The sequence below is a fragment of the Rattus norvegicus genome, chromosome 19, assembly GCF_021556685.1.
Source record: "Rattus norvegicus strain SHRSP/BbbUtx chromosome 19, alternate assembly SHRSP_T2T, whole genome shotgun sequence".
Classification (NCBI taxonomy): domain Eukaryota; kingdom Metazoa; phylum Chordata; class Mammalia; order Rodentia; family Muridae; genus Rattus; species Rattus norvegicus.
In genome coordinates this window covers 25,924,344-25,940,987 of record NC_141552.1, presented here as the reverse complement: position 1 = coordinate 25,940,987, position 16,644 = coordinate 25,924,344, and the positions used below count along the sequence as shown (strand labels likewise).

General features: G+C 43.4%; 2 protein-coding genes across 2 annotated transcripts in view; one reads left to right on the top strand and one right to left on the bottom strand.

Annotated features, from left to right (window-relative positions):
- LOC134483206 (disks large homolog 5-like) overlaps window positions 1-10,657 on the bottom strand; it is a 36,784-nt gene extending 26,127 nt beyond the window's left edge. The window contains exon 1 of the mRNA XM_087596420.1: window positions 10,540-10,657. The gene's annotated coding sequence lies outside the window, so the exon portion shown is untranslated. The remainder of the gene's footprint in view (window positions 1-10,539) is intronic.
- On the top strand, window positions 6,828-11,510 carry LOC134483205 (disks large homolog 5-like). The gene is made up of 6 exons (XM_087596286.1): window positions 6,828-6,984; window positions 8,004-8,163; window positions 9,335-9,478; window positions 10,112-10,278; window positions 11,000-11,105; window positions 11,229-11,510. The coding sequence occupies exons 1-5, from the start codon at window positions 6,858-6,860 to the stop codon at window positions 11,062-11,064; spliced, it is 663 nt and encodes a 220-aa protein (XP_087452412.1). The 5' UTR covers window positions 6,828-6,857; the 3' UTR covers window positions 11,065-11,105; window positions 11,229-11,510.
- The last annotated feature ends 5,134 nt before the right edge of the window (window positions 11,511-16,644 follow it).

The window sequence follows — 16,644 nt, the reverse complement described above, 5'->3', positions numbered from 1 at the left end:
CAAATAACTGACCCTGCTCCCAGTTAACTGTGATTATAAAGAAGCCAACACCAACAGCCAACAGCCCAGAGATGGGGGAGGGGAGCTTTGAGGGCTTTGCTAGAGAGGATCATGAGGAGGGAAGAAGGAAGAAGAAATTGCCAAAGAATAAAGGAAGAACATGTGTGATGGAGAGGAGAGAGGAAGAGGACAGCAGCCATGGTTAAGAGAGAGGAGAGCCTGGTCCTGAGGGCTGTCCAAGTGGAACAAAAACAGTCAAGATGCTACACAGTCAGTAAGAGCAGCTCTCAGGCGAGCAGAGATCAGCAGAGACCACAGACCAACAAGCTACGCAAGCATAACTCCATCCAAACTCCCTCTCAATATCCCGTATCCTCCATGGGTCTGGCCTCAGTGTGTGTCCTGGGTCAGCACATGTGTCTGTCTCAGCTGACATCACTCTGCCCATCAGCCCGAGCCCCAGGAAGCAGCGAGAAACTACAGCAGCCCACCAGAAGGGTTTTTGCTGTGGTTCTATGAAGTCCCAACAAATGCAGCTCAACTACAGAATGCAAGGCAGACCAATGCATGTGTGTCCTTAGTGAAGAACCCTTCATCACGTGTCCTTTCACATGCGTGCTTTAGCAGAATATCCTTTTACCTGCGTCTGCTTCAGTGAAACGTTCCTTCACACATCTGCCTTAGCCTTTCACCTGTGTCCACTTCAGGGAACCACTCCTTCAGGTGTAGAATTTCTCTAGATTAGCAAACCGCATACAGAACATTCAGAACAAAACAAGGTGTGTGGTCAGCATGTCCTTGAGCCTAGTCCCTTGTCCTCGTCAGTGACAGCAGGCGTGTTACAGCAACAATATGAAATGGCTGGCAGGCATGGAACAAAATTGCAAAGGTATTCTGGGGGATGTCAGACCGTACCAGCCAGCAGCTCAGCTGAATTTCTAAGTTGTGATGTTACAAGTGAATATACTTGACCTTCAAATGCTGAGAGAGCCCATTATAATATGAACTATATAAACTAGGCCAAGACCACCTCTAGGGCAAAGGCCCTCAGCCTGTGGGTCGTGACCCACACGGGGTCGCCTATCAGATAGTTTACACTACAATAAAGATTCATTACAGTAGCAAATTTACAGTTGTGAAGTAGAGACAAAATAATTTTGTAGTTGGGGTCACCACAGCATGAGGAACTGTTCTAAAGGGTTGAGGCCATAGGAAGGTTGAGAAACACTGCTCTAGGAATTTATGTTTTCTTTCTCTTTCATATTTTTCAGACAGAATCTCAAACTGTAGCTGAGATTGGCTTGGCTTGGAACACGTGTGTAGTTCATGCTGGCATCAGACTTATGGCAATTCTCCTGCTTCAGCCTCCTACTCAGGAGCCTACCAGGGTGAGATCACAACCACGGGTAATGGGATTGCTGTTCTTGGTTGTCAACTTGAGTGTACCTGGAATTAACTAATGCCAAATGGCTTGACGCTCTGTGAGGGGGATCTCTCTCTCTCTCTCTCTCTCTCTCTCTCTCTCTCTCTCTCTCCTTCCTTCTTTCTGTTTTCCTCTCTTCAACCCCCTCCTCTTGGTCCTCCTCCTCTTCTTTGTTTTTTTTTTGAGACAGGGTTTCTCTGTGTAGCTCTGGCTGTCCTGGAATTCATTTTGTAGACCAGGCTGGCCTTGAACTCAGAGATCCACCTGCCTCTGCCTCCTGGATCCTGAGGCTAAAGGCATGAGCACCAGTGGATTTTTTTTCTTAATTAAATTATTTGAAGCAAGAAGACCTACTTCTAATCCAAATATTTGAGATGAGGAGTTAAATCTTTAATTCAGATCTTTTGAGATGGAAAGGCCCACTTCTAATCTGCGCCACACCTTCTTTTTTTTTTTTATTTTTTTCATCTTTATTAATTTGAGTATTTCTTATTTACATTTCGATTGTTATTCCCCTTCCCTATTTCCGGGCCAACAGACCCCAACCCCTCCCCCTCTCCTTCTGTATGGGTGTTCCCCTCCCCATCCTCCCACCATTACCGCCCTCCCCCGCAACAATCACATTCACTAGGGGTTCAGTCTTGGCAGGACCAAGGGCTTCCACTTTCACTGGTGCTCTTACTAGGCTATTCATTGCTACGTATGCAGTTGGAGCCCAGGGTCAGTCTTTGGGTAGTGGCTTAGTCCCTGGAAGCTCTGGTTGGTTGGAATTGTTGTTCATATGGGGTCTTAACCCCCTTCAAGCTCTTCCAGTCCTTTCTCTGATTACTTCAACGGGGGCCCCGTTCTCAGTTCAGTGGTTTAATGATGTCATTCGGCTACGTATTTTCCGTATTCTGGCTGTGTCTCTCAGGAGAGATCTACATCCAGTTCCTGTCGGCTTGCACTTCTTTGCTTCATCCATCTTATCTAATATCTGTATAGGTATGGGCCACATGTGGGGCAGGCTGTGAATGGGTGTTCCTTCTGCCTCTGTTCTAAACTTTGCCTCCCTATTCCCTGCCAAGGGTATTCTTGTTCCCCTTTTAAAGAAGGAGTGAAGCATCTGCATTTTGGTCATCCTTCTTGAGTTTCATGTGTTCTGTGCATCTAGGGCAATTCGAGCATTTGGGCTAATATCCACTTATCAATGAGTGCATACCATGTGTGTTTTTCTGTGATTGGGTTACCTCACTCAGGATGATATTTTCCAGTTCCATCCATTTGCCTATGAATTTCATAAAGTCATTGGTTTTGATAACTAATATTCCATTGTGTAGATGTACCACATTTTCTGTGTCCATTCCTCTTTTGAAGGGCATCTGGGTTCTTTCCAGCTTCTGGCTATTATAAATAAGGCTGCTATGAACATAGTGGAGCATGTGTCTTTGTTATATTTTGGGGCATCTTTTGGGTATATGCCCAAGAGACGTATAGCTGGGTCCTCAGGCAGTTCAATGTCCAATTTTCTGAGGAATCTCTAGACTGATTTCCAGAATGGTTGTACCAGTCTGCAATCCCACCAACAATGGAGGAGTGTTCCTCTTTCTCTACATCCTCGCCAGCATTTGCTGTCACCTGAGTTTTTGATCTTAGCCATTCTCACTGGTGTGAGGTGAAATCTAAGGGTTGTTTTGATTTGCATTTCCCTTATGACTAAAGATGTTGAACGTTTCTTTAGGTGTTTTTCAGCCATTCGGCATTCCTCAGCTGTGAATTCTTTGTTTAGCTCTGAACCCCATTTTTTAATCGGGTTATTATTCTCCCTGCGGTCTAACTTCTTGAGTTCTGTGTATATTTTGGATATAAGCCCTCTATCTGTTGTAGGATTGGTAAAGATCTTTACCCAATCTGTTGGTTGTTGTTTGGACCACACCTTCTGCTGGCAGCTTACATCAAGGACATGGAAGAAGGAAGTTTGCTTTATTAATTTGCCTACTTCTTCAGGATTCCTGCATGTACTGAAGAGCAGCTGAAATATCCAGCCTTATGGACAAAACCGTTGGGGTTCAGGAGTTGCCCCATAAACCACACAAACTCTGACCTCACTTAGACAGGGATGGTTTCTTGAATGCCCACCCTAAGACTGATCATCAGAGATGTAGCTGAGAATTTGTCAGGCTAGGACCCTGGACATTTTTCTATGTCAGTTTATAAAGACTAAAATGTGAGCTCATAGGCAGGTGCTGGAAGGGCTGTCTGGTTGTCAGCCCTGACTCAAGCCATTTTAGACAACAAAGGTTCATACTGACTTTTTATCTGTTTAAAGATTTATTTATTTACATATAAGTATACTGTAGCTGTCTTCAGACACACCAGAAGAGGGCATCAGGTCTCATTACAGATGGCTGTGAGCCACCATGTGGTTGCTGGGATTTGAACTCAGGACCTCTGGAAGAGCAGTCAGTGCTCTTAACCATGGAGCCATCTCTGCAGGCCTCATATTGACCTTTAATTTTATTGGTCCTACATGAAGCTTATACTTATGGAATTTAAGATTAAGAAACCTCACAACATAAACAACTTGCTCCCAGTGGTTTGGGAACAGGTGGGTGGGGGAGCACCCTCGAGGGGGCTGGGGAAAGGGGTGGAATGCAGGGTTTTTGGAGGGGAAACTGGAAAGGGGGTTAACATTTGAAATATAAATAAACAAAATAACCAATAAGAAAAACATACACAAGTTATGTGATCATGCCTGACCCTGCTGTGAGTTAAATTATTTTCAGACAACAATGTTAGGCGACATATTACAGCAAGAATATGAACTATCTGGCAGGCATGGAACAAAATGGCTACAGGTATGCTAGGGGAATTGGCTTCAACAGGGGTAACTACTGCATTTTAGACCTTCCATTCCTTGTTGAATTAGCTGTACCACAGCCTATAAGCCATTCTAATAAATTTTCTTTCTCTATATACAGAGTCATTCTAGGAGGGATGATTGGTTATGTATTATTAAATGCAATGCTGATCATGAAACCCCACCACTTCCAAAGCAATATGCAAGTGTAAGTAAGTTACTGAACAATTGAACAGAAATTAAAATTTACTGCATTTATTGCCTGTGTTGGCAGGCATAGGGAACACCTGGCTGCTTACATCTCTTGGTCTCTATAGAGTAATGGGAGAACTGAGACCCACTGAGGAGGTCTCTCTCTCTCTCTCTCTCTCTCTCTCTCTCTCTCTCTCTCTCTCTTTTTGGTTCTTTTTTTTCTGGAGGTGGGGACCGAACCCAGGGCCTTGCCCAGGGCCTTGCCCTTCCTAGGCAAGTGCTAAATCCCCAACCCCCTGAGGAGGTCTCTTAAGCAAAGACCAAACTCCTTGCAGTTACACTGGGTTCCAGGCTTGTTCTCCTGTTTAGGCCTCACTGTGGTCTATGTATACTCTATGCATTCTCCCCATGCAGGTTCACATGGCCTGAACTCAGAAAGCTGGGGTTAGGAGAAAGATGTCTGGTTAAATAGTCCACCAGGTTCACATTGTGTCAATGTGATTTAATCTAAGGACAAAGAAGTGGAGTTTCTCTGATGGCTTTCTTCTAAACCCTTGAAAGGATCACTGGGGTTTGACCTCAGTACTTCATACTTCTTGCTGGGTCAGCGAAACTCAGGGAAGCTTGAGATTGTCATAGCACAGTATTAGGCTAGATATACTGAGTAGATGATACTAAGTTGTTCAGATGGTCATACCCATTTGCATGAGATCTTAATGTGCACCTAAGGAAAGAGAGATTAATGTCCTGAGAATAGGAAGATCATTTCCAGTTCTTTTCTATCATTCCAGACTGAAAGACTGGTAGGGAGAGAATGGTAAATAATCAAGAATTCACAGATGATGCTTTGAATGAAGGGTGGGTTTCTGTGCTGGTTTTAGACAGGGTCTCAAGTATCCCATGTTGCCCTCTACATGGCTGGCCAGGTTCACTTTGAGCTCAGATGAACCTCCTTCCACTTTCCAATAAATAGGCTTACAAGAGTAGCCTCCAAGGACTGTGAGGACAGCATTAGCCTGTGACAGTTGAGGTGTGTAACCCACAACTATAGTTTTAGCCACCTTTTTCCATGTCTACCAGCTATTTCAGATTGTTGCTGTTCTATGCCTGACAATCAAGGACACAGAAAAATACCCTGATAGAGAGCAAGGACATGGTGATCACATCCTTTCCTGTTCGGTATGTTCTGGATGAGGCTTGTTAAAATTCCAATATTGCAAAAAGCTTTATATAGGGCCCATCACATTAAGGGTCACTGTGCACTGTTCTATCTAAAATGGCCTAATCAGAACTGACTACCATATAACACTTCCTGCAGTCCTCATATGAGAAGCTTGAGCTTTTTGCTTTGACTTTTTCTTTTCTCTTTCTTTCTTATTTTTTGCTATAGAAGTTGAGAGAAAGATAGTTAGGGCCATGAATTTGCCCCGAAAATTTGAACTATGGATGTGATCAATCAGTGTTAATGTATGAATTCTATACAGTATTCATTTTTTAATATGATAGATGCTTTTGTGTTTGGTAGGGTGGCCATTTCCCAGTGTACAGGTGCTGGGACCTTGCTCTATCCACTTAATGATGTTTATACCTTCATTTTAGACGTTTATGTGCACCCCCTATATCTCTTGACTATTTTATTTTTTCTGACAGAAGCTCATGGTATATCTTACTCAGGCTTGTGAGCAGTGCTCCTTTAGCGACATTGGTGCAGAGAGGAGAACCCCACAAGCAGCATGAGGTTCCCTTCACTGATGGCTCCAATATTGCACTTTCCTCTGCCAACTGGTCTCCACACTGTTCCTAGCACCTTAAAGACTTCAACTCTTTCTCCTAAGGAATTTTCTGGCAATTGTCGATTGCTAAGCACATGACTTCATGAGTGTTCCCCTAACACACACCCATGTTGTAACCTACCATGCAGACTATTTCTTGATGTGATATAAAGCACCTGTACAGAATGAGACAGGAGAACTTTTGACTGCATATTCAAGCTGGTGTGAAATCTCAGGAAGTTTTAATGGCTAACATTGGTGAATGAGGACAATGTGAGTTAGTGAGACATTTTTTGGGCAAGATTTGAAAGGAAACATTCATTTAGATGCATAGGAATTACTAAGGTTTTTTTCTAATCAAGCCTTGAAGAAAAATTGTCTTTGAAAGCAGGAGATGCTCAGTGGCTCTGCCCCAGGAAAGTCTCCTGGAAAGGGCACCTCTGCTTATGCTCAGTACAGGGAGAACATTAGCAGGAGGCAAAGTCTGCTCCCCGTGACATCAGCTGTCCCTTCTTGGACATTCTATTGTCTCCTAGAGAGTTCTGGCATCCTCTGTGATGTCACCAGTGTTGTAGTGACAACCAGTGCCCTAGTTTCTCTCAGTCTGAGTCTGGCAGTTACAAGCTAAGACATGTTTTCCTGTCTTCGCAAGCGTTTTGGGAGGGGGAACGTCGATTGTGGAGAGACTAGAGTGAAGGAGTCTGGCCTTTCGTCTCTAAGTAATGATGGACAAAGACAGCACTTCTGGGGAATGTGGAGTAAGTACTGGGCAGTATATTTTGAGCTTCCTGTCAGGGGTGCTGGAGGCTTAAGCTGACCTTTCTAGCCACAACAACTGGAGCATCTGAAAAGGAATTGAATTTCCATGAATATCACAATTCCTTAAAGTCAAGGATTTCAGAACTTTAGATTCACCATCCCCACTGGGAGGCTATAGTAAGGCCAATGCTATTATACTGGGAACTTCTGGTCTTTACTTTTCAGTTCATTTGTTCTGTTACATTGATATAATAACACCATCAGGAGTCATGGAGGGTCCACCTTTTCTGAGTTTAGACAGGGCATCAATGTACTTCACTATCATTGCTTCTTTAAATACAGTGGATATCTGACAGTAGTAACAGGGGGAGAATTGTGCTCCAGGCAATAACCTTATGTTCTTAGACCTTCTCTGATTTCTTCTAACTGGAAGGGTCATCGTTAGCTTTATATATTAGAGGTTGTGTGTTACAAACATGTTTCTACAATACAAAAGCTATTTGGAACGTGTAGACCAAGATGCAGCCTGTAACCTATTGGCACTTCTGGGGTTTTGGTGTTTCAAATAGGGGAACAGATAAGTCTGTTGACCATGTCCTCCTTGGAAATGCATTTTAAATCTAAAGTTGTTGGCCTAGAGTATCAGGGTAGGACATCTGAGTGTCTCCAATCATTCAAATGTTGTAGATGGTGAATTTATCATCTGAGTTCTGAAACCACAGGGGTGAGGAAACCAAGCTGTACCCTGTTCAGCTGATAATAATCCTGGAGAAGCCATCTCCGTCGTCCATGTAAGCACGTGATATCCGGCATAGGGAACACCTGGCTGCTTACATCTCTTGGTCTCTATAGAGTAGTGGGAGAACTGAGATCCACTGAGGAGGATCTTAAGCATAGACCAATCGCCTAGCAGTGACACTGGGTTCCAGGCTTGTTCTCCTGTTTAGGCCTAACTGTGGTCTATGTACACTCTATGCATTCTCCCCATGCAGGTTCACTTGTGTTCTTCTACCTACAGACGCTGGGAGAGAAACATCTTCCCCTGAAACTGCCCTAAGCGAGAAGCAGGCCAAGAAGGAAAAGGAGAGGCTGATTAAAGAGCTGCAGCTCATTACCAAGGAGAGAAATGACCTGAGATATCGCCTGAGGTTTCTGACAGAGAGATCCAAGAACAACAGGTATGGATCCCTCCAAGTGCTTTGTTACATTCCTGGGTCTGCAAGGTCACCTTCATATTATCCTATTAAGGTTTTGGGTTCTAGAAAGCTGTGCCCCCTAACCACCCTGTGCTAAACCTCACCTCCCATATAGAGGAGATTCAGAATCTGACCCTGAGGAGCGAGATGGAAAATGGACTCATCTGCTTCCATTTATTGAAAAGCAGAACTTGTGGACTGAATGAAGAATTCAGGAATAAAGTCAGGGAGAGTGAGTGCCCAGTGTGCATTTGCAAAGCCCTTGACAGCTGGTGTCTTTGCAAGATTGTAATTGCAGTGAGTTTATGGTCAGTCTCTGTACTGCTAGGCAGGGCACTGAGTGCTGGAAGATCCAGGCAGCAGCCTGAGGGTCCTGGTCCCAAACTGTTCATCTCAATGCTTGAGTAGAAGGTCTCAGGCTCAGGCCTGTTTGTTATTGTCTGTGTGTCTTGCCCTCTGAGACAGCAATGGTGCATGCATTTCTCCTGGTTCTCACAGTGCTCTCTGTTTCCATATTTCTCTTTCTCTTTCTCTTACTCTGTTTACATTGCTCTTTTTTGTGGATATGTCTCAGTCTGTGAGTCTGTGTGTGCATACATCCAAATGCATATGGACAACTTTTGTATGTTTATATTTCCCTCCACACTTGGAATCTAGGGGTCTACGTCTTGGCCTGAGTATTTACCTGTAACACTTTCATGGTCATGTGAATGCTTTGTTCTGGGAGCCCCACTGTCAACAACACAGTTCTTTGCCTATGTGGACACGTTTGTCTGTTTATTTTTATTCTTTGTGCAGATTATAATTTTGTGTTGATATACGGTCTGTTATCAAAACAGGAGAAAAGAAATCACAGGTTTCTGGCTGTGTTGGGGTGGGGGAGCATGGAGAGGTGTGGCCTAGGCTCTTGATAGCTTAACTGGCTTGACTGCAGATTTCCTCTTGATTGAACAAAGGGAGCCAGGGAACCCTCCCTCTGGATGCCAAGCTTCTGGTGTCCTGGACGCAGAAAAACACGTTTCTGAAGCTGAAGAAGATCCCAATATGTAGAATTCAGAAGGTGTCCTTCCAGGACTGGTGTAGTACAGGACCCACCCCAAGTTCATATATTCCTAAATGCTGATGTTCATAGTATTCTATCATTTGGGGCCAGGCCACACTTCAGGCCAAATCCGTATTACGAAGACCTGGAGAGAATGGAGGAGGTGGTCATGTCAATTCTGCACAACTTAGAGATGGAGAACACTGAGATCCATGAGAACAGCCATAAGCTGAAGAAGGAGATTACCTTCTCTAGGTAAGTCCTGGTCAGAAAGGCTATCACCTGTGGAATGGCCATTTCTGATTTCTTTGTTATGGATTGGAAGGTCTTCAGCTATGATTCTATCTCTTGTGCTGTTTACACATCAGTGTGCCAGGGTCATTAGGACTCAGTTTTCAGTTCCATAAAAGACTGTTACTCATCCCAGGATTGTCTAGGCATCTTCAGAAGGCTCCAGATAGAACAGTAGTGATTGAAGTCAGCAGAAGGTTATTAGGCTGACCTGGACCTATGGTGTCATACCAGGTTTTACAAAACTTAGTGCGTGGACCACATGGTTAGCATGACCTTCTCTTGGTTCTACTGACCTGCTTTGAGGGTGTTTGCCAACTACTAATTGATGTTGCCCCCATGTATTGGTCTTTCATGGATAGTTGTAGATCCATGTTCTTTTTGAGAGATGCGGACACTAACTGGTGCTCGGCCCAAACAAACAATTTATTCTTCCTGGAATTAACTCTTTGTGGTTTGTGCAGCAGCCTTATATGTATCGAGATGTATTTTATTAACTCTTCAGGGGTACCTGGAACCTGGTATGGTTAGTGAGACTTGGGAGTAGGAATGGGAGAAAGGGACAGCATGATCTTACTATGCAGACTGTATTTCCAGAAACCTGCTCAGCCAGCTCCTGATGGAGAATACATGTAGGAAGAAGTTGGTCCCACAGATGCAGGGGAGCAAGGAGGGACATCTTGATTGTGCACTGAACCAGAAATATTTGGTTGACTTCAACAAGAAAGATAAAGACCAGCAACGTCCAGATCCAGCATCATCAGGTAGGGACGAGCAGCTGAGTTAGCTTAACAATATCTGATAAAATTTGCCAATTTGATACAACTTTGCTTTCTCCTACCACCTTTCTAATTTACACTCCCAACCAGCCAACCCCCTCATGCAATGGAATTGTTCATTGCTCTGCCTATGCACAAGTATTCTGGGAAGTTAACCACTTTTCAGAAGCTGAATTATTTTGCAAGTATATTTTGCTGCTCTTTTTGAATCTGCAGTATAGAAATGGTGACAGATGAATAACATACCTCATTATTGCATATCCATGTGATAGATTGGATCCTATGCAGAGTTTTGAACAACTTCGTGGTCCTTTGACAAATGACACTCTGTGGTCATGTGACTTCTTGTGTAGGAAGCACCTTTCTGGGATAAGAACCAAGTGCAAATGTCAAATTAGTACTTGTCATTGGCTTTAACCTTGGTGACATATGGACATTTCCTTTCTTCCTGCAACCCAATGAGGTCCCTTCCATTGCCCTGTTCTTGGTTTGCACTGGTATAAGTCTGGGTCCCAGATTGGCAGCCCACATTACTGTGAGGGTTGCTGGAGATTTTGCCCTGCCCACAGAGTTAGCAACAATGATATCAGGTAAAAGGTCCATGTTGACTGTCCAATAGAACTGAGGTGGTAGAAGGCAGGATTCTGACAGCTGGCTTGCGTTTCACCACCAAGTCAGTGTCTGAAAAACTGCCTTCCTCTCCCAGGTCTCAGAAAGTGCAAGAGAGCTGGAATTGGACACACACCAGTAAGAGAGCTTCCTGAGGAATAAGTTGCTTTCTCAGGAGTCCCTGATGACAAACATCCTGAACGGTAACAACATTTTTTGGATGAGTATTCTTCCTCAGAGTTAATTTGTCATTTCTTAGAGACCCTAAATTTATATAACACTAAGCCAGCCTGACTGATTGAGGTCTTACTCACTTTCTTCTTCAGAAAACACCACTTGAGAGACAACTTGGGGGACCGCCTTTCATTATGTGTGCTAGAGGAGAAACAGCAATACATCTGTGCTTCTAAATGTTTGTTAAGAATATGCTGTTTAGAAATATTTTTGTTATGATTTTAATTGAAGTTTTCTTTTTGTTGTTTCATATTTATATGTTCTTGTTACTGTTTTTCACTTTCCAATATGTTTAAATATTTTTATTCATTCATTTTAATCCTGTTTTGTTGTAAAAATGTATTCATTATGAATAAATATTGATTTTTATCTCTTGACTCTTAAGACCATCATTCTTATTCATGGGTTCTGTCCCCTCCTGAGGGCTTAGAACTGACAGCTAGAGATGGATCTCTGCCTGTTCCATGGAGCCTGGGCTAATTAGCGAATTCAAAGTCACCAAGGGGTACCCAGTGTCACAGTGTCTTTTTTGAGGAGAATGTGGCTTTTTCTCGGCACACACTTTATGATGTAATCACTGACATGCTTTACCCAATTGTTAGGGTCCATGTGGTTCTTCTGAGAGAGCAGCAGATGCTCTACCCTGTGAGTTGTCACCACAGCTCCTGCAGGTGGCTTTTGTTATTCCACATGAGGTGCTGTATTAGGTGGACAGGATCACCTCCATTAAATAGAGAGATCTCAGGAGATGTGTATTCACAGGGAACTTACTGAGCTGTGCATGCTCAACGTGTTAGGTTGTCAGGCATCCCTACAGGGCTCTGGTGTCCCCACTGCTCATTGTGGGTCAGGATCATCCTCCAGCATCACTTAGTGTCCATATTAGAGCAGATCTTTCACCTGTTGTCAATGATGACCATATCTGTTATGCACATCTGATAAAATACAGAATAGAAACTAGCTTCCTGTAAGCCAGCTTGGCATAATGAGTTCTTTTGGTAGCAAGAAAAGTATCTTAATCTAAGCAGTTTAGGGAGGAACCTCAAGAGCATCCATAGTGAATGTAGCCTACAGCTGTGAACACAGGTTTCTTTTGGAGAGCAGGCCTGTGCAAGCCCAGAACCTAGGTGGGACAGTTCAAGCTACCCTTTTTCCATGGCCAATCTGGGATCGTATTGAGAATGTATTTTTTCCAGGTGACTCATTTCCAATTTATGGAATGGAACTAACGTACTGAGAGTGGAGGTGACTCACAGAGTTAAAGTACAGAAGGAATAATCCAGATGTCCACAAAAGCTTGCTGTCACCCCAGGGCTTTTAAAAGCTCAGCAGGTAGAGAAGCAATGTAGTATTTGGTTATTCTCATGCTTAGGTCTAGTCATTCATTATAAGCTGAACATGACACAAAAAGAGTCATCTGTGTCACAATAGAAACTAGTTGTAACTAGATTCACCCCACACTATCACATCACTACCGTATTTGAGGTTCTCAGTTACTATCTAAGAACCTGGAAGAGGCCTGGGTCTTGCTACACAAACTCATAATTTATGTGTTCATGACACTGTGTGCTTTGTTCTGTTAATGGTACCATTGGCATACAATACCTTGGATACTTTGTACTGACATCTGTCACATGAGACAATAGTTCATGTCATCCTAACCTGAATAAACTGTCCTTAGAGTACAGTGTGGTATGAGGGGCCTTCTTTTCCTGTGAGATGGGAAAACATTTCCAGTCTTCAGTCAAGTCTGTCAGCCATTGTCCAGTGCCTGTCTTGAGATGTCCACATTTTCAGCTGAGAGTCTTCATCCAGGCTGCTCTGTAATCTTTTAGAAGATTAATTGTGTTCCAGCCCTAGGATTTAATTCAGTGTCCCTGTACTTACCAGACATGCTCAAAGCCATAGGTTCTACCCTAACCGTGTGTTTTTTAGAGAAAAAAAATAAAGAACCACATTGCACTTGAAGTTTCTCCTCCAATATAAGGAGAGCCTGCATAGGGCCTTTAAGTAACTCTAAGCCCCAGTTCCCCACAACTCCCTCTATTGATTCCATTATTGATGTGTTTCATAGCAGCTCACTTTATTTTTGGTGTGGAAAGAATGTGCACCATGTCAGTAAAGGCTCTGTGTGTGTGTGTGTGTGTGTGTGTGTGTGTGTGTGTGTGTGTGTGTGTGTGTAGTCCCTAGTGAAAACTGTCCAGGTGCAGGCAGACTCATGTTACTACTGTCCCATGGCACCTTGCAGGCATTGAAATGGTGGGCTACTTTAATACAGCCTAAACCGGGCTGTGCATGGTTTGCAGTGAGATTGTGATGTTATCCCCACTAGAGAGAGCAACATAAGCTTCATTTATTACACGCTACTTTTACCAAGGTGAGGCAAAGCCTCATCTTATAGAGTGTCTGGTAGGATTTGACAGCAGGAAATTAATTCAAGGCTCAAATCAAATCAATCGATTACAAACAAAGAGAAAAATACAAAGAGTCAAGGGAACCACAAGATGTGTGTTGGTTTTTTTGTTTGTTTGTTTGCTTGCTTTTTTTGTTTCTTTTTTTCTTTTTTTTTTTTTTTTGTTGAGAAGATCCACCAGAGAGACAACCCCTTCCTCGAACAAACTGCATACAAAGAGACAATACCTAAATTGACAAAATTAGAAATGAAAAGGGGATATAACAATAGACAATGAACAAATTCAACAATCCTCCCTGGTTTGAGTGCCCTGGGGAAGTTGGGAAGCCACTTTTCCCTGACCTGTGTGACTTTCCCTGCATAGTGAGCTCTCCTGCAGGAGATGCTTTCACATGCTTCTTTAAAAGCACCTGTTCCTCAGATCTAGATCAGCTGTGAAAACAGGCCTCTTCAAGATAGTGTGAGAGCTACCCCTCCCAGCTCAGAGCTGCAACTCCATAGGATCCTCCACTCCCAGTGCTGTGTGGGTCCCATGGATAAGTCAGAGCAAAGTGCCCCTTCTGAGAAGTGACTTAGAACAGAAGGTTCAGAAGTGACAATCAACCCCCAAGTGCTTCTTCCAGGAGAAAGCAACCAGCTCTCCCTTTGAAACAGTGTAGGCTCCCACATGACCCAGTTCTGTGATTGGAGAAGATTTTCTGGAGCTTAGTTGCCCAGTCACAGTGGGGCTACATTCTTGATCCATGCTCATTCCTACAACAAACGGTCCTCCCCCTCCCTCCCAGGCCTTCAGTTGAACCGAGGTCCTTCCAGGACCAACAGACCTGAGAGAACAGAGTGCATCCCAGGGGAGAGAAGAGGCCTGAATGATTTTAAATGGGATAAAAACCCCATATCCACCATCTAACAACGTTAGGGTTGGTGCATATGTGGACTTCAGAACCTTAAGGTCAGATTTTCTGATAACAGCTGCTGGTGAAGCTGAAGTCTACTGTGGGTGGGATTGTCCCAGGCAGGGAGGGGATCTGACTCTGCAGGCCTGGCCAGCTTCTTCATTCTCCTGAAACTAAGTGTTGGTCAGCTGTAAATCTGAAGTGAGAGCTGGTTTTTGTCCACTCAAATGGATGACATTTCAATTCTCACGCATTATGTGAGACACACATTTACCCACGGGGGATTTGAACTCACTTCTATAGAAGTGACTTGGAGCCAACAGAGGGAAAGCATTCTTGCCTTTAGCATTCTGTCTGTATCAGAGACTACAGGGACTGGCTTCCTGGACAGACATGGCCAAGCAGACACACATTTTAATGAGGGAAAACTGATGTAAGAAATGTCCTGGGGACAGTGATTTCAGATTGTGCCTTCAGCCAGGAATCTCTGTTGCCATTAAGGCAAGCAGCCTTGGGCCTGCTAACTTGTCACTATGTCAGGGTGTCTCTGCTCTCACACCTGCATCAGGTCCTCCTCAGATGAAGGCTTCTCAAAAAAAAAGTATATAAAGCAATGTTTCTCAACCTGTGGGGAGCAACCACTCACAAAGATTGTATATAAGATACCTTGCACATTATAGCTTATAAGAGTAGCAATATTAGTTATGAAGTAGCAATGGAATAATTTTATGGTGGGGGTCACCACAGCATGAAGAGCTGTATTAAAGGGTTGCATCATTAGGAGTGTTTTGAACCACTGTCATAGAAGCTGACACATGGGAACAGACTCCTCAGATGAGTAGAGACCCACAGTAAGGGATACTGTGTCCCACCCTAGGACCCAGAGGCAGAATCTATCCCAGGAGTCTGTGGGTCACCTTGTCTTAAATTCTCCCAGGGTCAAGAATAGCATTGATCATCTCAGGAGAGTCAGCTTGCACAGCCACATCAGGCCCATGGCTTCCCTTTACAGAGAAGGATGTGGGTCTAAGTGACAGACAGTGAGACTGAGGGGACCCTGATACTCATTTGCTTTGAGCTGTGGTTTCTTCACCTGTAAAATGGACGTGTTTCTGCTGAATTGGGTTGTTGTGGAGATTAACAGAACATACAACCTGCTCAGTGTCTGCCTGGCATGGACACCTGCTGGTTAAATGGAAGCTGTCGATGGTGACGAAGGTAAAAGTAGAATCTCTAGCCCCATAGTGTTAGATGCCGGGTGCCAGACAGGGGTTGTAAGCATTTTGTGAATCTAAGACCACCTCAAATTAAAACCAAAGGCTCTTGTTTTAAATTTAAAAAAATAATCAAGTATAAAATACCAATATGAAATAATCATAATCAGAAATGAGCTAATTCCTGAAAGTCATTTAGCTTACATTTTCTGCTTCTATTTTCAAGGCATCTAGAGTAGCACTATACGAGATCCTAAAGCCTTCTATTATGGTGCTACCCATTCATTCCTCTCTCCTTGAGGACTTCTCAGGTGACTTAAGAAAACCAGATTTCCATTCAGATTGTCCCCAGCTGGTGTGATCTCTCTGTCCATGGCCTTGCCAAAAGCTGCAGAGCCAAAGTGTTGTTTTACAACACAAAATTCCAGACGTTAATTTTACCAATAAAGTCTCCAGGGTCAGATGCTGAAGTCAAGTAAAGCTCCCAACTGTCCTTCCTAATTCACTGACCTCTCAGAAGAAGAGCATTGTGGTTCCCTCTGCACACTATCTTAAAAATCCTTCAACTCAAAGACTTCCCATTGCCCTAGTTATCTTCATTTACTTTCAAGTCTTCCTTGATCTGCTCTGGACATGAATGCACTTTTTAGCTCTGCTATAAAGATGTCTGGTAGGTGAGCCATACTGTAATAAAGACGATGTTTTCAGTAAACAGCTCTTGATTTAAATGTCTGTGCCATGGCCATGCTATACCATAGGATAGTTTTTCATTAAATAATACATCCTTGGAGATCACAGTGTGATCAAATATCTTGCAACATAACTTAGTAATTTTCTCTCTATTATATAAATCAAGTTATTTGACAAGGATTATGGTTGTTTGCTGTCATGTCTGAGTGCATCGTCATGGGAATCCCCAGGAACATCAAAACTGGGCTTTTGAAACTGTTGCATATGGCTAACTGGGAGCCAAAACCAGCCAGGAGAC